At 52.4% G+C, this 26,205-nt stretch overlaps 1 protein-coding gene across 1 annotated transcript; it reads right to left on the bottom strand.

Annotated features, from left to right (window-relative positions):
• Positions 1–689: 689 nt before the first annotated feature.
• On the bottom strand, positions 690–7,708 carry naf1 (nuclear assembly factor 1 homolog (S. cerevisiae)). The gene is made up of 9 exons (XM_030094122.1): positions 7,557–7,708; positions 5,918–6,099; positions 4,837–4,987; positions 4,554–4,647; positions 4,341–4,423; positions 4,111–4,271; positions 1,592–1,643; positions 1,412–1,493; positions 690–1,331 (listed from the first exon to the last, which is right to left on the bottom strand). Exons 2-9 carry the CDS (start codon positions 6,097–6,099, stop codon positions 1,000–1,002), a joined length of 1,137 nt encoding a protein of 378 aa, XP_029949982.1. The 5' UTR covers positions 7,557–7,708; the 3' UTR covers positions 690–999.
• Positions 7,709–26,205: the final 18,497 nt, after the last annotated feature.

Below are 26,205 nucleotides of genomic sequence, written 5' to 3'. Positions count from 1 at the left end.
TACTGTTAATAAAGTTGTGCATTTTGGGGGGAAGTACATGTTGCCGTGCCATGGACTAATACAATCTAAAGCCTCACTTGGACCAAAGAACATGAAGAACATCTTCACTTCCTCATCTCAAACCCCAACAATTTCTATCTGGTGGATGAAGTGATGGAGGACCTGCAGGGGAAGCGGCAGCTGACAGAGACCTCCCAGAAACCCAGTGTCCACCCACACCCCCTGAAGCTCCACCCACCCCCAGCAGCTCCACCCACACCCCCTGAAGCTCCACCCACCCCCAGCAGCTCCACCCACACCCCCTGAAGCTCCACCCACCCCCTGAAGCTCCACCCACACCCCCTGAAGCTCCACCCACCCCCAGCAGCTCCACCCACACCCCCTGAAGCTCCACCCACACCCCCTGAAGCTCCACCCACACCCCCTGAAGCTCCACCCACACCCCCTGAAGCTCCACCCACACCCCCTGAAGCTCCACCCACCCCCAGCAGCTCCACCCACACCCCCTGAAGCTCCACCCACCCCCATCAGCTCCACCCACACCCCCTGAAGCTCCACCTACCCCCAGCAGCTCCACCCACACCCCCTGAAGCTCCACCCACCCCCCCTGAAGCTCCACCCACCCCCAGCAGCTCCACCACACCCGCCTGTCATTGGTATGAGCCAGAGTCGGGACCAGAAGGCGTCCAGTCGTTCTGTCTTGACTTTATTGAACCTGGAGTGTGTGGCCGTGGTTCCACACACTCCGTTAACTCTCCATCAGGAGCCGGAGAACCTTCTGAGGCTGGAGCAGCCAGAGCGTCCTCTGCCGTCCCGACTGATGGAGCTCATGTCTTCTAAAAAAGACCGACTCTGTCCGGGTCTGGTCTTCATGACTCAGAACTGTGCCGTGAGGGAAAGTCTCCTGCACCAGCCGAGTCCACACACACTCCTGGTGTGTTCGCAGGTCGGCACACTGCTCCACAAACGGCAGGGGGGGGGGGGGGGGTCCCACAGGGCTCACTGAGGGGGCGGGGGAGGAGGTGGTGGGGGAGGGGGGTAGTCGGAGAAGGGGACGGTGCTGGGTGGCCAGAGAGGGGGAGGGGGGGAGGTGAAGGAGGGGTTGAAGAAGGCCGGGGGAGGTGGAGGGGGGTAGAGGGGGAAGCTGGGCAGAGGAGGGGGGTAAGGGCAGGGGGGCGGGGGGTACATGGGGGGCATGTAGGTGTGTCTGTAGGCCGCCGGCTCGGCCCGCCGCTCCTGCTGCCTGAAGGAAGGTCCTGAGTGCATGGGGGGGAGACCCCTCGTCTCCGGCTTCTGCTGCAAGGCGTTGTGGGTAATATGAGCAGGGTGGTCTGGAGAAAAACCCGACGGAGAGATGATTATGTTCAGGCATAAGGATGGAATCCAGCAGGGTGTGTGAGCGAGGACCCACCTGGCCTCCTGCCCCTCCTCTTCTGGGTTTTACTCTTCCTCTTTGCTTCCTGCTCCTTCTCATCATCGCTGTAATCTAAAGCCTGGGGGGGGGGGGGGCAATGTCAGGGCACTCCAGGGACAACTCCCAAGAGAGAGAGAGAGAGAGAGTGTGTGTGTGTGTGTGTGTGAGTGTGTGTACCTCCTCTGGTGGTTCCTGGTCGTTCCTCCAGGAGGCGTCGGAGCCCTTCAGACTACAAGAGAACCAGCCGATCAGTCACAGTAAAGAGGCGACCGTCAGTCGACCGTCAGTCAGCTGCAGAGCTGACCGCAGAGGAAAGACACTGGAACAATCGACCGCACCACTCCAGACACAACAGACGCTTTTCTACAGTAAATACAACATCTGAACATCTGATCAGCAGATGTCAGACATGGACTCCTGTCTGAGCTGGAAGACCTGCCAGACCTGCTAGAGCTAGTAGAGCGAGGAGAGCTGAGAGAGCTCCATCCATCCAACTTCAAGCGCTGGTCTGATAGCAGGTGGCAGGGGCAGCAGTAGGCCTGGGCGATAAACCGAAAATTTATCGTTACCGAAGTTTACTACGATAACCAACGTCATTTTGCCCATGTCGGTAAAGTCGATATTTAAAAAAAAGTCGGCTTTGGCTGTAGGTGGGCTGTGTTCATGTCCCTCTAAGACGCTGCACTACGCGACTCCGCCCACTCCTGTTTAACATCCCAGCAGCCAGCAGAAGCAGCTGAAGCAGAGCAGACTGACGCCATTCGACCCTCTGAACATCCCAACCAGCAGACGTGATCTCTGGACACAGCATGGAGACATGCTAGTTTAGCCGCTACCGGCTACAGGCTAACAGCCTGCAGGGCTGCAGATCAATGCTGGTCGACCGTCCTGGACAGTGAAACTCCTCATCAGCTGATTGGCTGATTTTTCCTGCAGAAGCTCCTCATGCTGTTTTATTGAACAGGCCGTATGTTCTGCTGTTGTGTTTGTTCATATCACGCTGCATGTGCAGCTCTGAGTCCTGCTCCGTGTCTTCTTCTCCATTTGGGAGCTTCTGTGTCAGAGTGACAGCGCCATCTGAAGGCCTGGCGGATGAACTACATCGTTTTGAGTCCTTGTTATGTTACATGGATGTAGATATTTCCTGAAGCGATGCTGTGTGGACAGGAAACTGAGGAGGAGATTGTAAACAAAAAAGTTGGGCTCATCTGTAGCTCAGGGACAGGTAGACATCCAGCTGTGTTCCATTCTGATTTGAGGCCATGTCGCCCAGCTCCAGGCAGCAGTCTCAGGAGGGATGCCCAGACTTCCTGTCCCCAGACTCTTCTTCCAGCTCTTCCTGGAGGATCCTGAGGCGTTCCTAGTCCAGCTGAGAGACATCGTCTCTCCAGAGTGTCCTGGTCTTCCCCGGGGCCTCCTCCAGGTGGGACATGCCCAGAACTCCTCTCCAGGGAGAGGTCCAGGAGGTTCCATCCTAAGGAGGTGCCGAGCCCCCTCAGCTGCTCCTCTGGATGTGGAGGAGTAGCGGCTCTACTCCCGGCTCCTCCCTGTCTCTAAGGGAGTCCAGCCCCCCTCCGGAGAAGCTCATTTCAGCCGCTTGTATCCGGGATCTTGTCCTTTCGGTCAAAGCTCAGGACCAGAGGTGAGGGTGGGAACATAGACTGACCGGTAAATCCAGAGCTTCTCCTTTCAGCTCCTTCTTCACCACGACTGATCACTGCAGCCACTGCTCCATCCTCCTGTCAGTCTCTCCTCCATCCTTCCTCCACTGTGAACAAGACCCCGAGATACTGAAACTCCTCCACCTGGGCCAGAGTCTCTCCACCTGGAGAGGACAGACCACCTTCTTCCAGTCGAGGACCATGGCCTCGGATTTGGAGGTGTTGATCCTCATTCCTGTCGCTCCACACTCAGCTGCAAACTGCCCCAGTGCATTCTGGTCCGGGCTCGATGAAGCCAACAGGACAACATCATCTGCAAAAAGCAGTGATGAAATCCTGTGGTTCCTGAACCGGACCCCCTCCGGCCCCTGGCTGCACCTAGAAATTCTGTCCATAAAGATTATAAACAGAATCGGTGACAAAGTTCAGCCCTGCCGGAGTCCAACATACACCGGGAACAGGTCTGACTTACTGCCGGCAATGCGGACCAGACTCCTACTCCAGTCCTACAGAGACCGGACGGCCCTTAACAAGGGGGACCGGACTCCGTATTCCCAGAGCACCCCCCACAAGACACCACGAGGGACACGGTCCAACGCCTTCTCCAAATCCACAAAACACGTGTGAACTGGTTGGGTGAATTCCCATGAGCCCTCTAGAACCCTATGGAGGGACTAGAGCTGGTCCAGGGTTCCAGGACCAGGACGAAAACCGCATTGTTCCTCCTGAATCCGAGGTTCCACTATTGGTGGAATCCTCCTCTCCAGGACCTGGAATAGACTTTCCCAGGGAGGCTGAGGAGTGTGATCCCTCTATAGTTGGAGCACACCCTCCGGTCCCCCTTTTAAACAGGGGGACCACCACCCCGGTCTGCCAGTCCAGAGGCACTGTCCCCGACCGCCACGCCATGTTAAAGAGACGTGTCAACCAAGACAGTCCTGAACATCCACAACCCTGATAGGACATTTTCATTTGACACCATGACAGAGGGCCTTTCCCGAGTGTGTGTGTGTGTGTGTGTGTGTGTGCTCTCACAGTTTGAGCTGCTGTGTCAGGATGTATCCGGTGTACTCTCTGATGTTGGGAGCGTAGTACAGCGTCAGGCCTTCTGACAGACCTTTGTTGCTGATCTGTTCTACTGAGTTGAAGCGAAGGACGTACAGAGGACTGAAGACTGGACCGAAGACCTCGAAGACCTGGAACACACAGGACGGGTGAGGAGTGATGGGTGGAGCGGCGGCGCCGGGGGGGGGCAGAGGACTCACCTTCCCCACGGCCAGCCTGTCAGAGCGAAACATGATGCTGTCGTCATTCAGGGGGGGCGTGTCCTTCAGGGACTGGACGATGACTGCAGACACACATGGAGCCACCATGAGGACACCTCCGCTGTGTGTGTGTGTGTGTGTGTGTGTGTGTGTGTGTGTGTGTGTGTGTGTGTGTGTGTGTGTGTGTGTGTGTGTGTGTGTGTGTGTGTTTACCAAGCTGCTGAACAATACTGGAGATGGTTCCCACTGGCAGAAGTTCTGCTTCCTCCGGTAACGTCACACAGACCTCCTCTACAGCTGGAAGATCCTACACACACACACACACACACACATAGTTGGAAAAACGACTCAAACAATAAGTCAGCGTCAGTGTGCACAGAGAGAGTGTCACTCAGCTTCAGACAGTGACTTATCTACGCTGTACAGAACAGGTGAGCCTCACAGCCCGCCTGCAATACATCAGTCAACCACCAGGGGGCAATCGAACTGGACAAACCTCCAGCAGAACTTCATCTCGGGTTTTGATGGTCACCGGTTGGCTGAAGCCTTCATCATCGTCCTCAAAGTCTTCAAGCACACGGGGGGAGGGCGAAGAGGAGGAGGAGGAAGAGGAGGAGGAGGAGGAGGAGGACGAGGAAGAACTATCGCTGAGGACAGTGAAAAAACAGGAACGTCAGTAGGGCTGGGTTAAACGATTATTTTTGCAATCGATTAATCTAGGAAATAGTTCGTCGATGCATCGATTAATCTAACGATTCATTTTTAAATCCGTGGCGGAGCTCCTCTCCGCCTCCGTGGTTATGCGGCGGGTCCCTGCGCGCTCCGCGGCCGGCACGGCGTCTCCGCCCGGGAGCAGAGATCCGGAGCTCTCCCGTCAGCCTCCGTGGGGCAGCTCCACTCGGCCCCTGGAAGCCTCGGCCTGCTTCAGGCGCCTCCGTGGAGCAAGCCGCGGCGCGGCAGCTCCGGATCTCCGCTCCCGGGCGGAGACGCGCTCCGTGCCGGCCGCGGAGCGCGCGGGGACCCGCCGCATAAACACGGAGGCGCGTGAAGCAGGGCGCGGCTGCCGGAGCTCTCCCGTCGCCGCCGTGGAGCAGCTCCGGGCCGTTTACCCAATCGGCCCCAACTCGGCCCCTGGAAGTCAGGCACCAAGGCGCCGTGACAGCCGAGGCTGAATCAAAGTGCTTCTCTGCTGGGGAGAGGAGCTCCAACGTTCCCATCCGAGCTAATTGTGGCTAAGTTAGCGAAAACTGTCAGCTGACTCACCTGAAGACAGTAGACGAGCTGACTTTATGATAACACTGGCGATGGATGAAAAAATATAGCCCAAAAGAGCGATTTTGCAGAGATGATGTCCTGCACTGAAGCTCCCCTGCCGTGGCCCCCGCTAAGTGCAGCTAAATCGGTTGGATCTAAATAATTGCTGCTACTCGATGCCGCCGCCATTTTTTAAAATTCTGAAACGACGCATCGACGTGCAGTTTTTGCGTCGACGTAATCGATGACGTCGACGCGTCGTCCCAGCCCTAAACGTCAGTCATCCGCTCACAGCCCGTTGTGTGAGGACAGAGTGTGTGTACCTGTCTGAATCGTCTGAATCCCCGTCCGCCGGACCCGCGGGGTTGAAGGCCGCTGCTGGCAGCGGTGTCTGAGCTGCATCAGGAGTCACCAGCAGATTTCCCAGCTGTGTCGTCACGGTAACGTCCATCGTCTCCTCTCCCTGCTGGACTTCTGCTGGCAGCGTCGGTCCGTCTTCCTCCATCTGAGGAGTCAGACGCTGTTAGGAGCAGAATGCCTTCCCTCATACTGACATGTCACAATGAAACCGTCTGCAAGCATGCTGGGAACTCAGAGACCCACCAGGCCTGCAGCTGTCCTGCATCCAGTCCAGGTGTCAGCCACTAGCCCACCGGCCAATCACACTCACACTGCACAGCCCTGGAGCTGATCCCACACTTCACACATTTCTGCCTTGTAAGGCTGGACGATTAATTGAATTTTAATCTTGATTTCGATTTTGGTTACTCACGATCATAAAAATGTTATAATCGGAGAAAAACGATTAATTAGAAGCACGGCGCGACGTTTATGTAATTCCCTACGCTGCCAAAGTACCATGAATGCACCTTGTGCACGCAGCCGCAGCCAGGGCTCCATCAGCAACACGTGAAGGAAGGTTTACAAACACGGCAGAAAAGGAGCCTTCAGTTGACAAAGGCAGGACTACTTCAGTCATCTGGAAGCATTTTGGCTTCAACTCGTCGGACATCCAGCATCCTGCCACAAGTGCTGCATCAGGCGGGTTTTCAGCGCAGGTGGAAATGTTGTCACCTGCCTTCGTTAGCCGCTGAAGCCAGACCAGGTGAACAGACTCGTCTTCCTCGCCAAAAACCTGTAGGAAGTTAACTACAGGGAGTGTTTAACTATGCAGCCAACCCCTCTTTTGTTATTTAAAATAGTTTTTGAGAGAGTTCAAAGAATATTTTCAGGTTGCGTTTCTGACTGAGTTATTAGTGTATTTTGCATATTGCTATTTTTGCAAGTTTTATAGAAATGCATGCAGATTGGGTATTTATTTTTATTTGTTTAATTGATATTATTTAAGATATTAATTTTTTATAAGTTTATTTTTGATTGTTCTTTCAAGTTGTAGTTTAATAAATACTCAAGTTTTGGAATTATGAATAATCGTGGTTATTAATCGTGATTTCAATATCTATCAACATAATCGTCCAGCCCTACTGCCTTGTCGAGAGTCTCTCATGGAAGACACTGGCGTGCGTCACCGTTTCCAGTCCGTGTTGAACACGATCCCGGAACGAAGCCTCGGGGCTCCAAGACTACCTGGAGAGTTCTGAGAAGCGGGGCTGCTCGATCCCCTGCACTAAAGGCAGCGGCTCTACGCGGGACGACGTTTCAAACTGCCGCTCACACTCTACCCAGCACCTGCTCCAGCGTGGGACTCAGCTGGCGGAAACACCGACCGGCGTGGAGGCAGAGAACCGCGCCGGTGACAACAATCAACACACGGAAATCAAGACCCGGCCAGAGCACGCCGCTGTTCTCCAGCAGGGATCGACCATCAGCGGCAGCACGAGCTTTAGCACGCCAGCTAACCATGCTAACATCATTCACGTCGGGAAAATAACGACGCGACAAAACGAGACTTTTAACGCACAGACGCGAATGAGGTCGTAAAAGCGCTGGAAGTGTGGATACCTCTGTGTTGGCGCGCCGCGGCTCCTCACGAGGGAAAACACGGCAAACAGCCGGATGTGACGGAGCACTGGAGCACTGGAGGACTTCCGCTTCTGCGCTTCACGATAAAAGCCTGGAAGACGGTCTCTCAGCCAGTCCGTTCTGATCTGAGTTGTGGGAGCTGTTCGGTGGAACATCCGGTGTGTGTTTCTGTGTGTGACCCGTTCATTGTTTGTAAAGACAGACGAAACGTCCGAGGCGTCCGCCATAGCGTTAAAGGACGTCTCCGTAGTGAACGCTGTCACGTGGACAGAGGAGGTTCTGTGATTGGGCGATTTATGCCAAACTTCAACTCGTAAAATAAAATCAACAGATGATTTATGTGAAAGTCAGAGTCTGGTCCAGAGGACGAGGTCAACGGAACTAGAGACAGAGAGCAGAACCTGTTCTGGAACCAGGAGGTTTGTGTGTTTGTTTGCATTCTGAGAATTACCATGTTTGAATGAGTTCCAATGAGACCCGGGCTCTTTTTGAAACCAACACCGCCTCCTGCCGGAATATCTTTGGTATTACAGCTTTTCTGAGCCTTGGTAGTTCGAAGCCACGCGGTGACGCTGGTGTGAGCACGTGGTCAGCTGTTTGCTCAAAGGTTAAAGCTTACCGGGATGTGTTAAAGACATCTACCGCACAGAGAAATTCTCTGAAGAAACAAAAAGTCAAGACAAGATGTACATTAGGTTCAGGTTTAGTGTAATAGCGTTGACTTTAACTGTTATAAATAACATAAGGACAACATTCAAAAGGAGAGACAGAAAGGCTTTTTCTGTTTTTTTTTCTTGTTTTGTTTTGTTTTGTCTAAAAGTGGAATAACTTCCGAGTGGAATCCTTTCGTTCTACACTTTGTGTGGTGGTCTTATGATGGATGTCAGCACAGGGATAACTTTGTCCAGCAGGCTTCAGCCTCTTTCTGCCCCTGTATCTGCTGCCTCAACAAACTATTGCAGAACCAGACCCACAGTCCCAACAACATAAATGTTATTCAAGAAAATACTATTACAAAAATTATATTCTATTTAGTGACAAATTCCATTTTTTAAATTCCATTACATTTGTTACAAGAGATCAGAGTGTGGGGGGGGGGGGGGGGATTGTTGGCAAAAAAACAGAAAAGATTACGACAAAAATAGATTAAAAACTTTAAGATGTGCAGTCTATCACAGTGCAACTTTAAATGGCCACTCCGGTTTTTTGACACCTGGACCTTATTTCTAGGTGTGTCATGCTCATATACTCACTCAGACAAACATGGAGCAGCTCGGAGTCCAGAAGTTATTTAGATCCAACTGATTTAGCGGGGGCCACGGCAAGGGAGCTTCAGGGCGGGACATCATCTCTGCAAAATCGCTCATTTCGGCTATATTTCTTCATCCGTCGCCAGTGTTATCATAAAGTCAGCTCGTCTACCGTCTTCAGGTGGGTCAGCTGACAGTTTTCACTAACTTAGCCACAATTAGCTCGGATGGGAACGTTGGAGCTCCTCTCCCCAGCAGAGAGGAACTCTGCGTCGGCCTCGGCTGTCGCGGCGCCCGGGCGTCTGACTCGCCGGGAGGCTGCGGAGCTCCGGTGCCCAGCGGAGGCGCACTGCGCGCGGGCTGCGGGGCGCTCCTGGAAGTCTCTCCTCACCGAGAGTCTCTGGAGGTCTCCAAGCCGGGCGAGGAGCGCTGTGCGCGGGCCGCGGGGCGGCTGACGGAAGACGCTCCAGCATCCGAGCTAATTGTGGCTAAGCTAGCACGGTGTCAGAGAAGAGCGAAGCGCAGCAGATCCCATCAGAGCAGAGCTGACTCAGAGGGCCTCTCTGCTGGGGAGAGGAGCTCCAACGTTCCCATCCGAGCTAATTGAGGCTAAGTTAGCGAAAACTGTCAGCTGACCCACCTGAAGACGGTGGACGAGCTGACTTTATGATAACACTGGCGATGGATGAAGAAATATAGCTGAAATGAGCGACTTTGCAGAGATGATGTCCCGCGCTGAAGCTCCCCTGCCGTGGCCCCCGCTAAATCAGTTGGATCTAAATAACTTCTGGACTCCGAGCTGCACCATGTTTGTCTGAGTGAGTATATGAGCATGACACACCTAGAAATAAGGTCCAGGTGTCAAAAAACCAGAGTTACCCTTTAAGTCCAGATGTGAACTGAGCGTCATACAAACATACATTGAATTCTTGCTTATTTCACAATAAATATGTCACGATTCTTTTGTGCTCTTGTGGTTTGCTATAGTAACATGTTAATCAATATTGTGTAATGAAGCTTTGCTAAGGTTAATCACGTTCTTAGTACATTTCCAGAGTTCCAGAGTAGAGAACTGCAGGCTTTTGTGTCTTCTTGAGTTTCATTTATGCTTGTCTTGCTAGTTTAGTGTGAGAAAATGTTTGTGCAGAGAGACCTTCTCCTGTTTTCTACACCTGTTACTCCCTCCTCATTATTGGCATCGGCAAGGGTCGCTTCATCGGAACCACCCAGCAGGACTCCTGCACCCTGGGGGGGGGGGGGGGGGGGGACAACCTGCAAGACATTTACAACAAGCCGTGCAGGCAGAAGAACATCTGCAGCCTGTTACTGCAGGAAAAGAGAGGACGAGGACGAGCCTGCTGAACATTTCCTCACCAAGAGGCTTTCGGAGGCTGGGTCACAGCAGTGGAGGGAAGGAGCAGGACTCTCCGAACCCTCCCAGCTCCCGTCCAGCAGGAGGATTCCGGTATGAAAGCTTTCAGAAGCATTTTCCCACTTACCAGGCATGAAACTCAGCATGCTGACACACACTGACACGGATGGAATTTCACACTGCGCAGGGTTTCTTCCCTGAGCTGAAATGGAAGCATGATCAATCATTTGGATCATCACCTGCCACTCAGCTCAGGATCTCTCAGTCAGCCAAGCTACTCTTTCGCCTACTGCTCAACGGTTACGGTCCGTCTTCCCGTTCGGCCTCCATCTCAATAGCAGGTCTTCCCCGAGCCGTGAGGGAGCGAGGACAGGGACAGCAGGTCCAGACCAGTGGTTTTCACATCAAGTCTGGCATCAAGACTGCATGCAGCTCATCGACAAGCGCAGTCTCCTGTAGGATTAAGAGGAAGATTTGAGTTTCATGCACTTGTGTATTTTTTTGAGTTAAAAAGATCTAAACATTGTACATTTAGAGTTCATTTAACACACTGCAGTGAGTGTGGGTTGTGAGGGCGCACTTTCATGTAAACGCAAGAAGAAGAAGCTTTTTGTTCAGCTGTTGAAACCAGAGAAGAAATGATGGCGGACGGAGCGCATGTCTTTTTACCGTGCTGCGACGGACAGTGAGAAATGCTCTTCGTCCGTTATTCTGCAGAAGAGGTTAAAGTAAGACCATGAGAAACCACCGATGCTGAAGAAGAACTTCTACACAGCGAAATAAGAGAATAAATGATGTGTGTGTTTGGTGTTTTCTGGATGTGATGCGTCAGTTTCTGATGAGCGCTGCAGTTGGTCACATGTTCGTCCACCCCCCAGAGGAGCCGGGCTCTGGAAACCAGCCCCCCCAGAGGAGCCGGACTCTAGAACTCCACCCCCCCAGAGGAGCCGGACTCTGGAACCCAGCCCCCCCAGAGGAGCCGGACTCTAGAACCCCGCCCCCCCAGAGGAGCCGGACTCTGGAACCCAGCCCCCCCCCCCCCCCCCAGAGGAGCCGGACTCTGGAACCCAGCCCCCCCCCCCCCCCCCCCCCCCCCCAAGAGGAGCCGGACTCTAGAACCCCGCCCCCCCAGAGGAGCCGGACTCTGGAACCCAGCCCCCCCCCCCCCCCCAGAGGAGCCGGACTCTAGAACTCCACCCCCCCAGAGGAGCCGGACTCTAGAAACCAGCCCCCCCAGAGGAGCCGGACTCTAGAACTCCACCCCCCCAGAGGAGCCGGACTCTAGAACTCCACCCCCCCAGAGGAGCCGGACTCTAGAACCCCGCCCCCCCAGAGGAGCCGGACTCTGGAACACCCCCCCCCCCCCCCCCCCCCCCCCCCCAGAGGAGCCGGACTCTAGAACCCAGCCCCCCCCCCCCAGAGGAGCCGGACTCTGGAACCCAGCCCCCCCACAGGAGCCGGACTCTGGAATCCAGCCCCTCCAGAGGAGCCGGACTCTGGAACCCAGCCCCCCCAGAGGAGCCGGACTCTAGAACCCAGCCCCCCCAGAGGAGCCGGACTCTAGAACTCCACCCCCCCAGAGGAGCCGGACTCTAGAACCCAGCCCCCCCAGAGGAGCCGGACTCTGGAACCCAGCCCCCCCAGAGGAGCCGGACTCTAGAACCCCCGCCCCCCCAGAGGAGCCGGACTCTGGAACCCCGCCCCCCCAGAGGAGCCGGACTCTAGAACCCAGCCCCCCCAGAGGAGCCGGACTCTGGAACCCAGCCCCCCTACAGGAGCCGGACTCTAGAACCCAGCCCCCCCACAGGAGCCGGACTCTAGAACCCCGCCCCCCCACAGGAGCCGGACTCTGGAACCCAGCCCCCCCACAGGAGCCGGACTCTAGAACCCAGCCCCCCCACAGGAGCCGGACTCTGGAACCCAGCCCCCCCAGAGGAGCCGGACTCTAGAACCCAGCCCCCCCAGAGGAGCCGGACTCTAGAACCCAGCCCCCCCAGAGGAGCCGGACTCTGGAACCCAGCCCCCCCAGAGGAGCTGCTCTGTGTTCCATGTGGGGACTCCGTGGTTCTGCTGGGGCACCTCAGCGCCATGTGGGCAGCCACAGTGAGACCTGGAGGGGGGTGGTCAGGTTGCACCGCCTCCCTGATCTGGGCCCCAGTGGAGTTCTGTTATTGGACTTCTGTTCTCGCCACAGCTCATGCATAACGAACACCGTGTCTCCTCAGTCAGTGTCTTGGACGAGAGTTCCAGGATGGAAGAACGTCGGTGGGCGGGGCTAGACCATCACACTTCCTGGTTCCATAGCCAATCATGTGTGAGTTCCCGAGGTTGCCTAACAAGCAGCTATCTGTATTTTATGATCATGCTGTCAGGCCGACCGGCCATGCGCACCGCGCACGTCAGACGCTGGTAGTGCACGTGCGTGAGGTACGTGTGATGCCGACTGTGTGCGCGACACCGGCCACTGCTAGGGCAGCGCACCTGAAGTGTCTCATTCAGTTTCCCAAACTGGCAACCTGCTCTGCAGGGGGGCGGGGCATCAGGTGACGTAATATTGCTGATGTCTCCTCTTAACCCCGGCCAGCAGCGGGGACAGACGGGGACAGACCGTCAGTGATTATGAGACCGTTGTTCCACCTCCACACCGTCCCCCCCTGCAGCCAACCCCCCAACACCCCAGAGTCCCGCTGGGTCTTGCTGGCTCGAGGGTCTCCGGCAGGTTGTGGAGGATAACTGCCGCCATGCACCATCCATCAAACACCGTCCAGTCACTGCAGGAGGTTTCCTTTGTTCTCACAGCTTCCACTGTTGGACAGATCGTCTCCCAGAGCGCTTCCTTCTCTGACAGCGTTTGTTTTGGTCCGCCACACGTCGGGGGTGTTTGTTTGAGGCCTCGCCAGCGGTGGGAGTGTCTCAGCCTGAGCCCTGAGCGCTGCTCTGCCTCGGCCTCTGCTGCGTGGCCGTCCTCTCGTCTCTCGTCTCCGTCCCCCTCTGAATCAGCGCTCTGCTGAAACTCGAGACTCTGCAGCCCTGACTTGTGACCCAGAAATGCCTCCCATCCTGTAAAAGAGGGCTATCCCGACGCACCCGCTGACGGAGGCAGGGCGCTTCAGGCAGCTTCCCATTTACACCACAAGCACATTTTTACTGGCGTTCATCTCTGATCCCGTCCTGAAGCCTTCCAGCTCCCGCTGTCCCTCCCGGCTGCTGCTGATACGCTTTCATTCGGCAGTGAAATATTTGTTCAGGCATGCAGTTGTGACAGGCTATATGGCAGTAAAAATACCTCCCACTGGCCCAGGGTGCCTGCGATACAAGGAGCCGGGTAGCAGTGTGTGTGTGTGTGTGTGTGTGTGTGTGTGTGTACAGGACATGCTGGGGGATCAAGGTCACACCGTTTCAAACTTCAGCGGCGGCACACGGCTGGCGTGCAGCGCTCAGACCCGCGGCGGCGGCGTTCCGGATGACTCTGTAAACCGTGAACTCCAGGTTCCTGAGGAGCGCCGGAGATGCAGGAGCCCGGCAGGAAGAGGCGAGCCAGGCGGAGCAGCAGAGACCCGGGAAAAGCAGCTCGCCGGTGAGTCGCCGGGTGGCCGGCAGGGACGGCTCTGCTCTGGGTGCGTTTGCTCAAAAGACACAGGGCAGTGTGTTGTGAATGAGACGGGGGGGGGGGGGGGGGGGGGGGGGGTCTGACCCGGCCTGGACCCAGTGAGAGGGTCTGACCAGGACTCCAGGAGGAAGAGGCTTTAGAGTGAGGACCACAACTGAGCTGGAGACCAGAACCACACACACACACACACACACACACACACACACACACACACACACACAGCTTTGAGCTCACCTGAAGCGTCGGCCCACACACACCAGCCATTCAGCATCAGTTGACCTCTGACCCTGAACTGTGGTCGGTAGTTTCGTGGCCGTGTGGATCTGAACCACGCAGTGTGTGTGCAGTTCACACACGTGGGGCCAGGGGGGGATTTCAGACCGGCGCAGGTTCCCGTGTCCGGCTCTCCCAGCACGGCCCCCTGCTGCTCGCCGCCGCTCAGTGTCGTGTTTCTGGGCGGAGCGGAGTGGAGGAGGGAGGAGGGGGCTCCGTGATCCCGCCGCCACAAATCATGCACGGCTTTACGACGAGTCGTCACGCCGACCGGCGCAGCCGTTCTTGGATGTCGGTCATGAGACCCGGCATGAAGTCGGCGTTTGGCCTGGCATGGAGGTGGAGGGCGATCCGGAGCGCCGGCCAGCTTTCTTAGAAGGTCAAGGAAACACTGAGCAAACACCAAACAGTCCCTGTGAACCCAGCTCCACTGCTGCTCCAGGAGGGCGGGGCTGTGTCCGGCGGCGGCGTCCGGCGGCGTCCGGCGGCGGCGTCCTGGAGGAGTCTGCACTCAGCCTTCTACTCCCACGACACATCAGATCTACACAATCGTCCTCATTCCTCTGCTTTTGCAGTGTGTATCTGATTTAACCTGACCTGCTTCGGTGTGCCGCTCGCTGGAGGCCGGAACATTCAGTGACTTTCATCAAGCCGTACTGCAGCACAGCAAACCTGTCAGGACCCGATGGAAACGGAGCATCTTCTCATCAAGAAAGAATCCGTCGGTCACTTCAGCCGGCGGTTTACTATAACTGACGCTGATGTGAGCGGCGGTGAAGCTCCGTGACCTCTGGCCTTTAGGCATCTGTCACTCAGACATGCTTCAAGTCATCTGACATTTGTCTCCAGTGTGGCTGAAGCGCGGCTGGAAGTCATGAAACATTAGGACAGATGAACTCCCACTTCGCTAAAATTAATTTTTATTGTGGGTTCAAGCAGGGAGAGAACTGAAGCCCTGCAGCCCCTTCAGCTCCGGCCGCACTCTGCAGGACCCTCTGCAGTCCTGAGCAGACCTGGCAACGCAGAGCAGAACACAGAGAGCAGAACACAGAGAGCAGAACGCAGAGAGCAGAACACAGAGCAGAACACAGAGAGCAGAACACAGAGAGCAGAACACAGAGCAGAACACAGAGAGCAGAACACAGAGAGCAGAACACAGAGCAGAACACAGAGCAGAACACAGAGAGCAGAACACAGAGCAGAACAGAGAGCAGAACGCAGAGCAGAACACAGAGCAGAACACAGAGAGCAGAACACAGAGAGCAGAACACAGAGCAGAACACAGAGAGCAGAACACAGAGAGCAGAACACAGAGCAGAACACAGAGCAGAACACAGAGAGCAGAACACAGAGAGCAGAACGCAGAGCAGAACGCAGAGCAGAACGCAGAGCAGAACGCAGAGCAGAACGCAGAGCAGAACGCAGAGCAGAACACAGAGAGCAGAACACAGAGAGCAGAACACAGAGCAGAACGCAGAGCAGAACACAGAGAGCAGAACACAGAGAGCAGAACACAGAGAGCAGAACACAGAGAGCAGAACGCAGAGCAGAACACAGAGAGCAGAACACAGAGAGCAGAACACAGAGCAGAACACAGAGAGCAGAACACAGAGAGCAGAACACAGAGAGCAGAACACAGAGAGCAGAACACAGAGAGCAGAACACAGAGCAGAACACAGAGAGCAGAACACAGAGAGCAGAACACAGAGAGCAGAACGCAGAGCAGAACACAGAGAGCAGAACACAGAGCAGAACACAGAGAGCAGAACACAGAGAGCAGAACACAGAGAGCAGAACGCAGAGCAGAACACAGAGAGCAGAACACAGAGAGCAGAACACAGAGCAGAACACAGAGAGCAGAACACAGAGAGCAGAACACAGAGCAGAACACAGAGCAGAACACAGAGAGCAGAACACAGAGAGCAGAACACAGAGCAGAACACAGAGCAGAACACAGAGAGCAGAACACAGAGAGCAGAACACAGAGAGCAGAACACAGAGCAGAACGCAGAGCAGAACACAGAGAGCAGAACACAGAGAGCAGAACACAGAGAGCAGAACGCAGAGCAGAACACAGAGCAGAACGCAGAGCAGAACGCAGAGCAGAACACAGAGAGCAGAACACAGAGAGCAGAACACAGAGCAGAACGCAGAGCAGAACACAGAGAGCAGAACACAGAGAGCAGAACACAGAGAGCAGAACGCAGAGCAGAACACAGAGAGCAGAACACAGAGAGCAGAACGCAGAGCAGAACACAGAGAGCAGAACACAGAGAGCAGAACACAGAGAGCAGAACACAGAGAGCAGAACGCAGAGCAGAACACAGAGAGCAGAACACAGAGAGCAGAACACAGAGAGCAGAACACAGAGAGCAGAACACAGAGAGCAGAACACAGAGCAGAACACAGAGCAGAACGCAGAGCAGAACGCAGAGAGCAGAACACAGAGAGCAGAACACAGAGCAGAACGCAGAGCAGAACACAGAGAGCAGAACACAGAGAGCAGAACGCAGAGCAGAACACAGAGAGCAGAACGCAGAGCAGAACGCAGAGCAGAACACAGAGAGCAGAACACAGAGAGCAGAACACAGAGAGCAGAACGCAGAGCAGAACACAGAGAGCAGAACACAGAGCAGAACACAGAGAGCAGAACACAGAGGGCAGAACACAGAGAGCAGAACACAGAGAGCAGAACACAGAGAGCAGAACACAGAGAGCAGAACGCAGAGCAGAACACAGAGAGCAGAACACAGAGGGCAGAACACAGAGAGCAGAACACAGAGAGCAGAACGCAGAGAGCAGAACACACAGAGCAGAACACAGAGAGCAGAACGCAGAGAGCAGAACACACAGAGCAGAACACAGAGAGCAGAACGCAGAGCAGAACGTAGAGAGCAGAACACAGAGAGCAGAACACAGAGCAGAACACAGAGAGTTCTGCTCCCTGTGTTCTGAGTTCTGGTCCTACAGGAGGGACCAGTGGAACCAGGACTTGCTCACTTCAGTCAGCTGTTAGGTGTGTTTACGCCGATGACAAACTGTCACAACAGCCAGCGTCTCCGGGGATCCGCCACTCGCTGCAGGCCGGATCCACGCTGAGCAACGTGAAACCAGCACTGTGAGCCCAGCTGCTCCGTCTGCATCCAGCACCTCACTGGTTAATGTGTGCGGTCAGAGGAGAACATGATCCAGTCGATCTGAGGAGAACATGATCCAGTCGATCAGAGGAGAACATGATCCAGTCGATCTGAGGAGAACATGATCCAGTCGATCATATAGGAGAACATGATCCAGTCGATCAGAGGAGAACATGATCCAGTTGATCTGAGGAGAACATGATCCAGTCGATCTGAGGAGAACATGATCCAGTCGATCTGAGGAGAACATGATCCAGTCGATCAGAGGAGAACATGATCCAGCTGATCAGAGGAGAACATGATCCAGTCGATTAGAGGAGACTGTGATCCAGTCGATCATATAGGAGAACATGATCCAGCTGATCAGAGGAGAACATGATTGAGTCAATTAGAGGAGAACATGATCCAGTTGATCAGCGGCGTCGATCTTTATGTCTGTGGTGTTCAGAGTGAATTTGTACTGGGATGTTTTAAAAACACCCGTTTTACCATCCAAATACAGTATAGTGGAAAAGATGCTGAGCTTTTGTCCCACTTTCAGATCTTGTCATGAGGAGAACAGGCACACCAGATCCTGTAGAATCACTGATCACTGGTAACTCTCCGCTCTGTTTATGTTCCTGTTCTTTCCATAGTAGCTCACGTTACATTACTGCACGTTACACAGCTGTGTACTGGTGAAATAACTTATTTGAGACCTTCTATTGGTCAAAATGCATTAAATACATGAATGGCTTCAGTCCTGCTGACTGTGTTTTGTAAGAAACTTGACTCTAATTTGGAAACAGATGGGTTTATGATCACTGTCACAGTGAAAACACGTCATTCCTCATGCGCTGTGGGAGCGAGCCGCCCGGCGCTCGGCTCCATTCAGCAGCGGTAAAAGCAGAGGCTGTTTATCATGTCTCTGTCCAAGACCCCGTCAGAACCTCCTCCTCCATGCTGCTGCTGGGCTCTGTTGGTATTTCTGTTGCTTCTTCATCTTCAGTGTTTTAGATGACGTTTGTTATCAAACCTCGCGTCGCTCACGATATTTGAATGCACTGCTCTTCCATGCGCCCACTAGGGGGCGCAGGACAATGACTGATAATAACTGCCCACCTGTCAAAAGAACATATGGGAAGGCGCTTCGGCACCCCTCCTGCCTAGTTGGCCCACGCCCAGGGCTGGCCTTGGCTCTGTGCCGGGGAAAGCTAATGGTTGCCATAGAGAGGAGCAGATGGGAGGGCATTTCTAATGCTGAAGTGTGTTCTGAATTGGACCCAGAGTTTAATGGAGTTTTGTACCACAGTGTTGTTGGTGTAAAAGTGTTTAGTTAAAGGTGCATTAAGGAGTTTGCACATTTTATGGGAAACAGCGCCCCCTGCAGGCGTTGGGCGTAATGCAGCTTAGTGAAAAACTCGTGCCTGTGGCTCGCATACACGGAAGAGAAGAACTCCTTCCTCGCTCTTTTAGTAGCGCTCGAGTAAGATTTAAGTGTCTTCTGCCTGGTGGAGTCTGTGTGGAGCTGCAGTGCTAGAAGCCAGTCTGTTCTGACTTTCTGGAAGATCCTGCTCAGTTGTTGCTCACTCAGCATCTGGCGGAGTAATGGCGGACAAAATGAAACCTAACCAGCCGGAGCGCGCATTACGTCATTCTTTTCAAATTCTCCCCCAAAAAATTCTGGTGCCGGACCGGCACTGTGACTTTCAAGTGACAATTTAGCGCTGTTAGAGGTACTTGTAATGAATGTAATGTCAGGGCACATTGTACACATCATTAAAAATGTGTAACATATTTATGGTGGAAAATAAGTATTTTTAAAGTTGAAAAATTCCTTAATGCACGTTTAAAGGCAGAGGAGCGCAAACCAGAGAACACTGGGCTGGATGCATGTTTTTCCATATGCACCCTCACTGGGGACTCATCATGGTCTACTCTAAAACCCAAAACAACAGCTTATGTATGTTTGCAGATCAGTAATAATGGATGTAATTAGGCAGGGCGAGACCTCCTTCTTCTCTCTGCCTTCCAAGGAACTCTCTTCTTATTCGGGGCACCAGTTTGTTCCAAATGAAGGAGGATGTTCAGTTCTGTAAAGAAAGATTTTAGAATGTGAACTGGTCTTGTCTGGAGCAAAAAGAAGAACTTTGGCATTACATTCATTTTAATGGAATATACCCCCTGCCAATGATAAAGGGAGAGACGGACACCCTTCCATGTCCAACTTTGTCTTATCGAATGTGGCTTTAAAGTTATGCTTAGATAAGTATAGTTACCTAAATGGGTGAATTTATCCTTAGATGTTGTAAAAGGTCAAGCCTGGAATGATAATCTCCTCGCCTGGGTATTAATTGGGAAAAGAACAGTTTTCCAGTTTTCACACCCTCCTGAAGTCTTTCATAATATCAAGTTCCACTGGGATGTTCGTTCCCGCTCTCTCTCCGTTCAGTTGTGTCTGTTGACACTTTAAAGACACAACTCAAAACCTTTTTATTCTCTCAAGCATTTGCTTAGTTTTTCACGCCTGTTTTGATCTCATTTTTTAGTGTTGCTTATTTATCTATGTGTATTTAATTGTTGTCTTATTTATGTATGCTGTGAAGCACTTTGTGGCTTTTTGTCTGTGAAAGGTGCTATATAAATAAACTTTACTTACTTACTTACTTACTGACAGGGTCTGTTAAGAAAAGGAGGAGGTCATCAGCATAAAGGGAAAGCTTATGGTTCTGCATCCCCCAGTGCCCCCCCCCCCCCCCCCCCCCCCCCCCCCCCCCCAATTACTGCAAGGGGTTCAATTGCAAAATCAAAGAGCAGGGGCGACAACGGGCATCCCTGCCTTGTTCCCCCAAGTATCGGAAAAGGTTCAGATATTACATTATTTGTCCTTAGCATAGCCCACAGATTATCTGAATCCATGAACAGAATTTAGGGCCGAATCCGAATCTCTCAAGGGCTGTGTACAGATAGAAATGCTCTATTCTGTCAAAGACCTTGTGGGCATCTAGGGAGATCACTATCTCAGGATCATCATCATCTTCAGCAGTGTACATCACATTAAAGGGGCACAGCGCAGTTCTAAACGGGCTGTTTCATGCAAAATTCACTGTTTGTATGTTTTACCCTTGTTATATAGTTATGTTCTCACCAAAAACACCCCAAAGCATTTTTTTCCCTTCGTGCCTGCATGTTTGAGCTTTCCTCCTTGTTGTGCTGCTCAGAGAGGCAGCCCCTCCCACACCGTGAAAACGCTCTGTTTCCCCACGTTCACGTCACACGGTGAAGATGGCTCCCCTGAGCCCCCCCCCCCCCCCCCCGCAGGCCCTCGGCAATCAGCGTTGCCGCTTTTTTCTAACTCTGATTACGGAGATAAACTTTAACCATCGTCAGAAAGCAACAGTCAAGCAAGAGCAAGAGTCTGAAGGGTCTGAAGGGTCTGGAGGGTCTGGAGGGTCTGAAGGGTCTGGAGGGTCTGGAGGGTCTGGAGGGTCTGAAGGGTCTGAAGGGTCTGGAGGGTCTGAAGGGTCTGAAGGGTCTGGAGGGTCTGGAGGGTCTGAAGGGTCTGAAGGGTCTGAAGGGTCTGGAGGGTCTGAAGGGTCTGAAGGGTCTGGAGGGTCTGGAGGGTCTGGAGGGTCTGAAGGGTCTGAAGGGTCTGGAGGGTCTGGAGGGTCTGGAGGGTCTGAAGGGTCTGGAGGGTCTGAAGGGTCTTAAGGGTCTGAAGGGTCTGGAGGGTCTGAAGGGTCTGGAGGGTCTGAAGGGTCTGGAGGGTCTGAAGGGTCTTAAGGGTCTGAAGGGTCTGGAGGGTCTGGAGGGTCTGGAGGGTCTGAAGGGTCTGGAGGGTCTGAAGGGTCTGGAGGGTCTGGAGGGTCTGGAGGGTCTGAAGGGTCTGGAGGGTCTGGAGGGTCTGAAGGGTCTGGAGGGTCTGAAGGGTCTGGAGGGTCTGGAGGGTCTGAAGGGTCTGCGCTTGGTGAGTTTCTCACAGGAAAAGACGTTTTCGCGTGTATTTCCGTGTAGAGAAGCTAGAGCTAAAGAGCTAAAGCTAACCCTCAGAGACGCTAACGAAGCTCTGATTGGTTGAAGTAGCTGTCAGTCAAAGTCCACAGGGGGAGAGGCAGGATTTTCAGTGAAACGGAGCGTTTTCTCTTCCGGGTTTCAGAATTAGCCCCAGAAAATCTTTTATTTCACACAAAATGACTTTTCCTTAGCGCCAAAAATAAACTATTACCATGTTAATGCCATTTCTAGGGTTTGGACGAGCTAAAAAAGCAGGATACAGCCCCTTTAAATATTAAATTATCAATTATTCACACCCACACACGTTTTCACCTTTGCCTGATGGGCAGCAAGAGCTATTTTTGCAAGATCGCAGTCGCTCCTATTGTCCTGTGCAGGGCACTGAAGGCACAGCAATATAAGTGATTCGGGTACGAATCGCTCTGAGCCTGACGTAATGCGCCTTCTGCTGGCCTGGTAATCTTTACGTTTCGCTTTGTCCGCCATTACTCCGCCAGACGCTTAGCAGCAACAACTGAGCAGTACTGAGGATGGAGCCTCCAGAAAGTAATAAAAGACCGGCTTCTAGCACTGCCACAGCTCCAGCACAGACCCACCAGGCAGAAGAAACTTACATTTTACTCGAGCGCTGCTAAAAGAATGAAGAAGGAGTTCCCCTCTTCTGTGCACGTACATGGGCACAAGCCACAGACACGAGCTTTTCACTAAGCTACAGTTACGCCTGAGGCCTGCAGGGGTCGGTGTTTCACATAAAACGAGCAAACTGCGCTGTGCTCCTTTAAACAGATGACAGAGGTTACTGGAAAGTTGTCTGGCAGCAATAAATCCTGTCTGATCCAAATTTATTATTCTGTCTATGACCAACTCAACCCGTGCTGCCAATATTTTGGTCAGTATCTTATAATCCCAACAGAGAAGACTTATCGGGCTGTAAGATTCACATTTAAGTGGATCTTTGTTTTTCTTACAGTGATCATGTCTGTGACATTGTTTGAGGAAGAGCATTTTTATCAAGAACCTTCTCATGAAGTCTACAGAGCAGGGGTATTAGATTTGATGCAAATGTTATGTGAAATTCACCTGGGAACAAATCAGGGCCCGGTGTTTTACCTGTCTTCAGACTCCGAATCACACTGTCTATGTCCCTTGCAGTCAGCGGTCCCTCTCCCTATCTGTCCTGTCCAGAGAAGGCAGTTCCAGAGTTTCAAAACAATTCTTTACTTGTTCCCTGTCATTTATTTCTGAAGTATATATGTCTTTATAAAAGGACTTAAAGTTGTCATTTATACCCTTTTGATATCTATCATTTTGTTTCCAAAGTTGTCCCCTATTGATACTGTCAGGCCTGCGGCAGCTGGTTGCTCTGATGGCTGAGGGGTTTACCTGCATCTCCGTGTTCGCAGAAGTCCTGTCTCCATCTGAAATACAGGTCTTCCTCACGCTGCCCTGTCAAGATCCTCTTTCTGTGTAGCTCCTTGGAGGGAACCGTAGAATGTACCAGATCCACTTCTTTTATTGCCTTCATTAACTCCACGGTGCTTGTCATCCTTCTTTTTCTTTTGCCGGCATTGTATGACATTATTTTTCCTCGGATATACCTTTTAAAGATTCCCTCATAGTGCCACTGCTTACTACATTAGTATCATTAAATTTTAAGAAAGAGCCTATTTGAGAATTTACAAACTTAACGAAATCGCCATCTGCCAATAACCTGGTGTTAAGACGCCATATCTGGTGAGATGGTGTATTTTCAGGAAAGCTGAGTTTTACTGTTTGACTGTGGTTGGATACCACTCTACCAGAGAATCTGATATCCTGCATTATTGGGGTCAGTTTGTTGTGTAATGGAAGAGTCAGTTCTAGTGTAGGGGCGAATCCCAATTCTCTGCTTCATCCTGAATCTTACTCCTCATTCCTCAAAATGCGCGCTCCCGTGAAGTTAAGGTTTGACGTGGTGGGGTAAAGGAGGACTGCCTGAAGGGTGGAGTTTCAATCTCCATGGATCAAATACACCGTATGCCTCACAGAAAGAGTTAATGCGTTGTGCTGATTTACATGGTCTACTGGTTGTTGTGCTTCAGCGGTCTACAGTGGAGTCCAGGACGGCACGTCGGCCCTCTGTTTCCTTCTCGTCTTTAGGGTGACCACCTCCAGAAAGACAAAAAGTGGGACACCTGGCATGTTTTGGTGGGATAAGGTGGGACAACCATCTGTAAACCCTGACCACACACTTCACAGTTTAGACCACAAGACCAGTAAAGCAAAATATTTCATATGTAGCCTGTATATTTTCAGGAAACATCACACAGAATGAAGTAACAAATGTGTTTTACTTACTTAAGTAAAACATATATTGACACATTAACATTAATAATCCATCTAAAAGCTCTGAAAAGGCCGAACATGAAGCCTCTCAAGTGTACAGGACAATAACCAACAGGCCTATATGCACTTCCAACATACCCCATACTGACAGAATTCAACTAGCGCACTGTGTGGAAATCTTGGCTTAAATAAAATACCAGTGAAAAAGAAAATCAACATAAAATCTCATGCTTTTGCATAGCCATATTTAACTGTAACGTCCAAGGTAGAAGAAATAGTCTGTCTTTTCTCTCAGCAGGTCAGCTTCCTGCAGCGCTGTGTAGAGGCTCAGGGCACATTTCTGAAACGCAGAAGGAAAAACAGCCAACAAATATCAGCATCATTAGATACATACACAATAAAACATGATTATTTGACCATTTAAATACATAAATATGACTCTCACCTCAGTTCTTCTTGAATTTATACTTTTTGCTCGACCTTCCAGCCTCCAGGAGGTCCTCTCCTTCACTGCAGAGGCTCAATAATATTAGAAGTCTCTTGCTGTCGGACCTTTTTTGATGAGAATCACATCCAGCATGTGGTTTGACATCATTTCCTCCACCAGGAGAAGCTGCTGCTGCTCAGGGAGCTGAACAGGGCTTTGTCGGGCTCGTCAGTTGGTCTCACCCAGCTGTGTGAAGACGTCCATTCCTTTTTGAAAGAACACTTTCTCTTTTTTGACTGTGGTCCACTCATCATTTCATTTACATCTTCTTCAGCCGCTCCACTTCCCTCACTCCCTCTTGTTTGTTTGGTGCGGGGACATTTGACGTGGTACCTTAAAACGCAGCCTGTTGGACGGACGTCATCGGTGTCTCCTGCAACCATTGGTCGAAATGAAATGCTCTCCGCTCGCACAGATCAGAGCATAGAGGTAGAGGAACAGACCCGCTCTGGGCTGGGTCATTTTGTTTGTATTCTTTTTTTTTTTTTTTGCCAATGAATGGAATAGCGGGACATTGTCCTGATATGCGTGATGCGGGACAAACACTGAAATAGCGGGACAAAATAGCCTTAAACGGGACAGGTGGTCACCCTACTCGTCTTGGGCTGGGGGTCCGGTGCGCCCGGTCCAGCGTCGGTGTCACTGCTAGTCCCAACGTTTCTGTCAGTAAGCCAGCCATGAAGTCCGACGGTCTCAGCACCTTCTCTTATTCCCACCACGCGCCTGGAGATCCTCACTCCATCCTTTCAGCCTCAGTACCTCCATTTCTTTCAGTCCTGTCTCTACGGCGGTGATGGAGTCAGACTGGCCGTTCAGCGTCTCGTCCCCTCCTTTTCTTGTCGGCCCATCCTATTCGCCTGGCCTCCCCGCTCACACTGTGCCTTCCTGGTCTCTTCCAGACTCCTGCTCCATTTTTCCATCTCGATTCTAGTTTCTTTCTTCCTTTCTCGATTTCTTTGCACCTCGTAATCTCAGTCTCCGTCTCCTCTCTGCATTTAGCCATCTCCATGTTGGCTTCTTTAATCTCGGGTTATGATGATTGTTTTCAGGGAGCCTCTGCACACGTCGTCCACGGCCGAGGACATCCGGAGGTTCCCAAACGTCCCATTTCTCTCATCTTATCTCAGATAATAAAACAACCCCCAGCTCCTCTTCTCCACCTTCAACACTTCAACATGAACTAATCTGAATAAAGCTTTTCAGGCTCCAGCAGACGCTCTCTGTGAGAGCTTTGCAGACCACTGCAGAACTCAAACCAGGGACATCAGGTCCAGTCTTTCACCACAACAGGTTCTGTCAGAGAACACAGCTGAACCGTCGTCCATGTCTGAGGACACACGGGACAGTCTGGACCTGGTTGGTGAAGGAGTCAGCACTTACATTTTATTGTACATAAATACCAGAGGAAGATGCTCTCGTTTCAAATGTGAGGGACACAGCGATGAAGTCGGTTTTCAGAGCAGCATGCAGCATGTCTGCTGTCCACATGAGCCCTGGAAGGATGTTCGTCTCTCATGGCCTCCGACACATGCTGAAGCGTCTTGCTCAGCATTTCTGAAGTGTTAATTTTGAATGTGATGCATTTTGTAAGTGAAGTGAATCCAAACGGTCCTGCTCCATCGGGCCGCCGTGGTTTCCCCTTCCTGAGCTTTACACACATGCCTGAAGAGCGTAATGGAGACACTGGATCCTGATGATCTAATTGAGTCATCCATATCAGCCGCCTCAGGAATGCTCTCTGGGTGCAGAGGCGGTATCGGGTTGAGTGGGAACACGGGGACTAATCTAGAGCATGTGGCTCATCCCAAACAGTCAGTCCGGAAGACAGGCCCTCCTCCACATGGGAACAGCGGTTCAACACAGTGTTCGACAAAACTGCTCTGGTTCACAGCGGCAGAGCTGGTCCCACATGCAGAAGAAAGAGAGACGGACACAGAGGAGGCGAGGAGGAGGATCTCCACGGCCGGCTGCTAATAAAGCTCAGCGTCGGACATTCAGGCTCAGAGCAGGAACAGCAGATTACCACCCTACGTTCTGTTCTCCTTCTCCTCTTTCTTCCTCATGTAGCTAGCACATCACATCCTCACGCTTCAGTGACTGTGGAAGATTCAGCGTTAGCATCTTCCACCAGACGAGACGGGGCTCCACACCCGGGCGATGGGCCCCGGGCCCCGGGCCCCG

This window comes from Salarias fasciatus, chromosome 6 (genome assembly GCF_902148845.1).
Source record: "Salarias fasciatus chromosome 6, fSalaFa1.1, whole genome shotgun sequence".
Lineage (NCBI taxonomy): Eukaryota > Metazoa > Chordata > Actinopteri > Blenniiformes > Blenniidae > Salarias > Salarias fasciatus.
The sequence above is the reverse complement of the archived record's forward strand: the minus strand, read 5'-3'. Positions and strand labels throughout refer to the sequence as shown.

What these genes read in the sequence shown, in the direction of transcription:
- naf1 (XM_030094122.1), bottom strand. Translation starts at nt 6,099, where the DNA reads ATGGAGGAAGACGGACCGACGCTGCCAGCAGAAGTCCAGCAGGGAGAG. An exon ending in ACCAGGAACCACCAGAGGAG is followed by an intron (nt 1,494 to 1,591) that starts GTACACACACTC and finishes CCCCCCCCCCAG; the next exon opens with GCTTTAGATTACAGCGATGA. An exon ending in GAGGAGGGGCAGGAGGCCAG is followed by an intron (nt 1,332 to 1,411) that starts GTGGGTCCTCGC and finishes GTTTTTCTCCAG; the next exon opens with ACCACCCTGCTCATATTACC.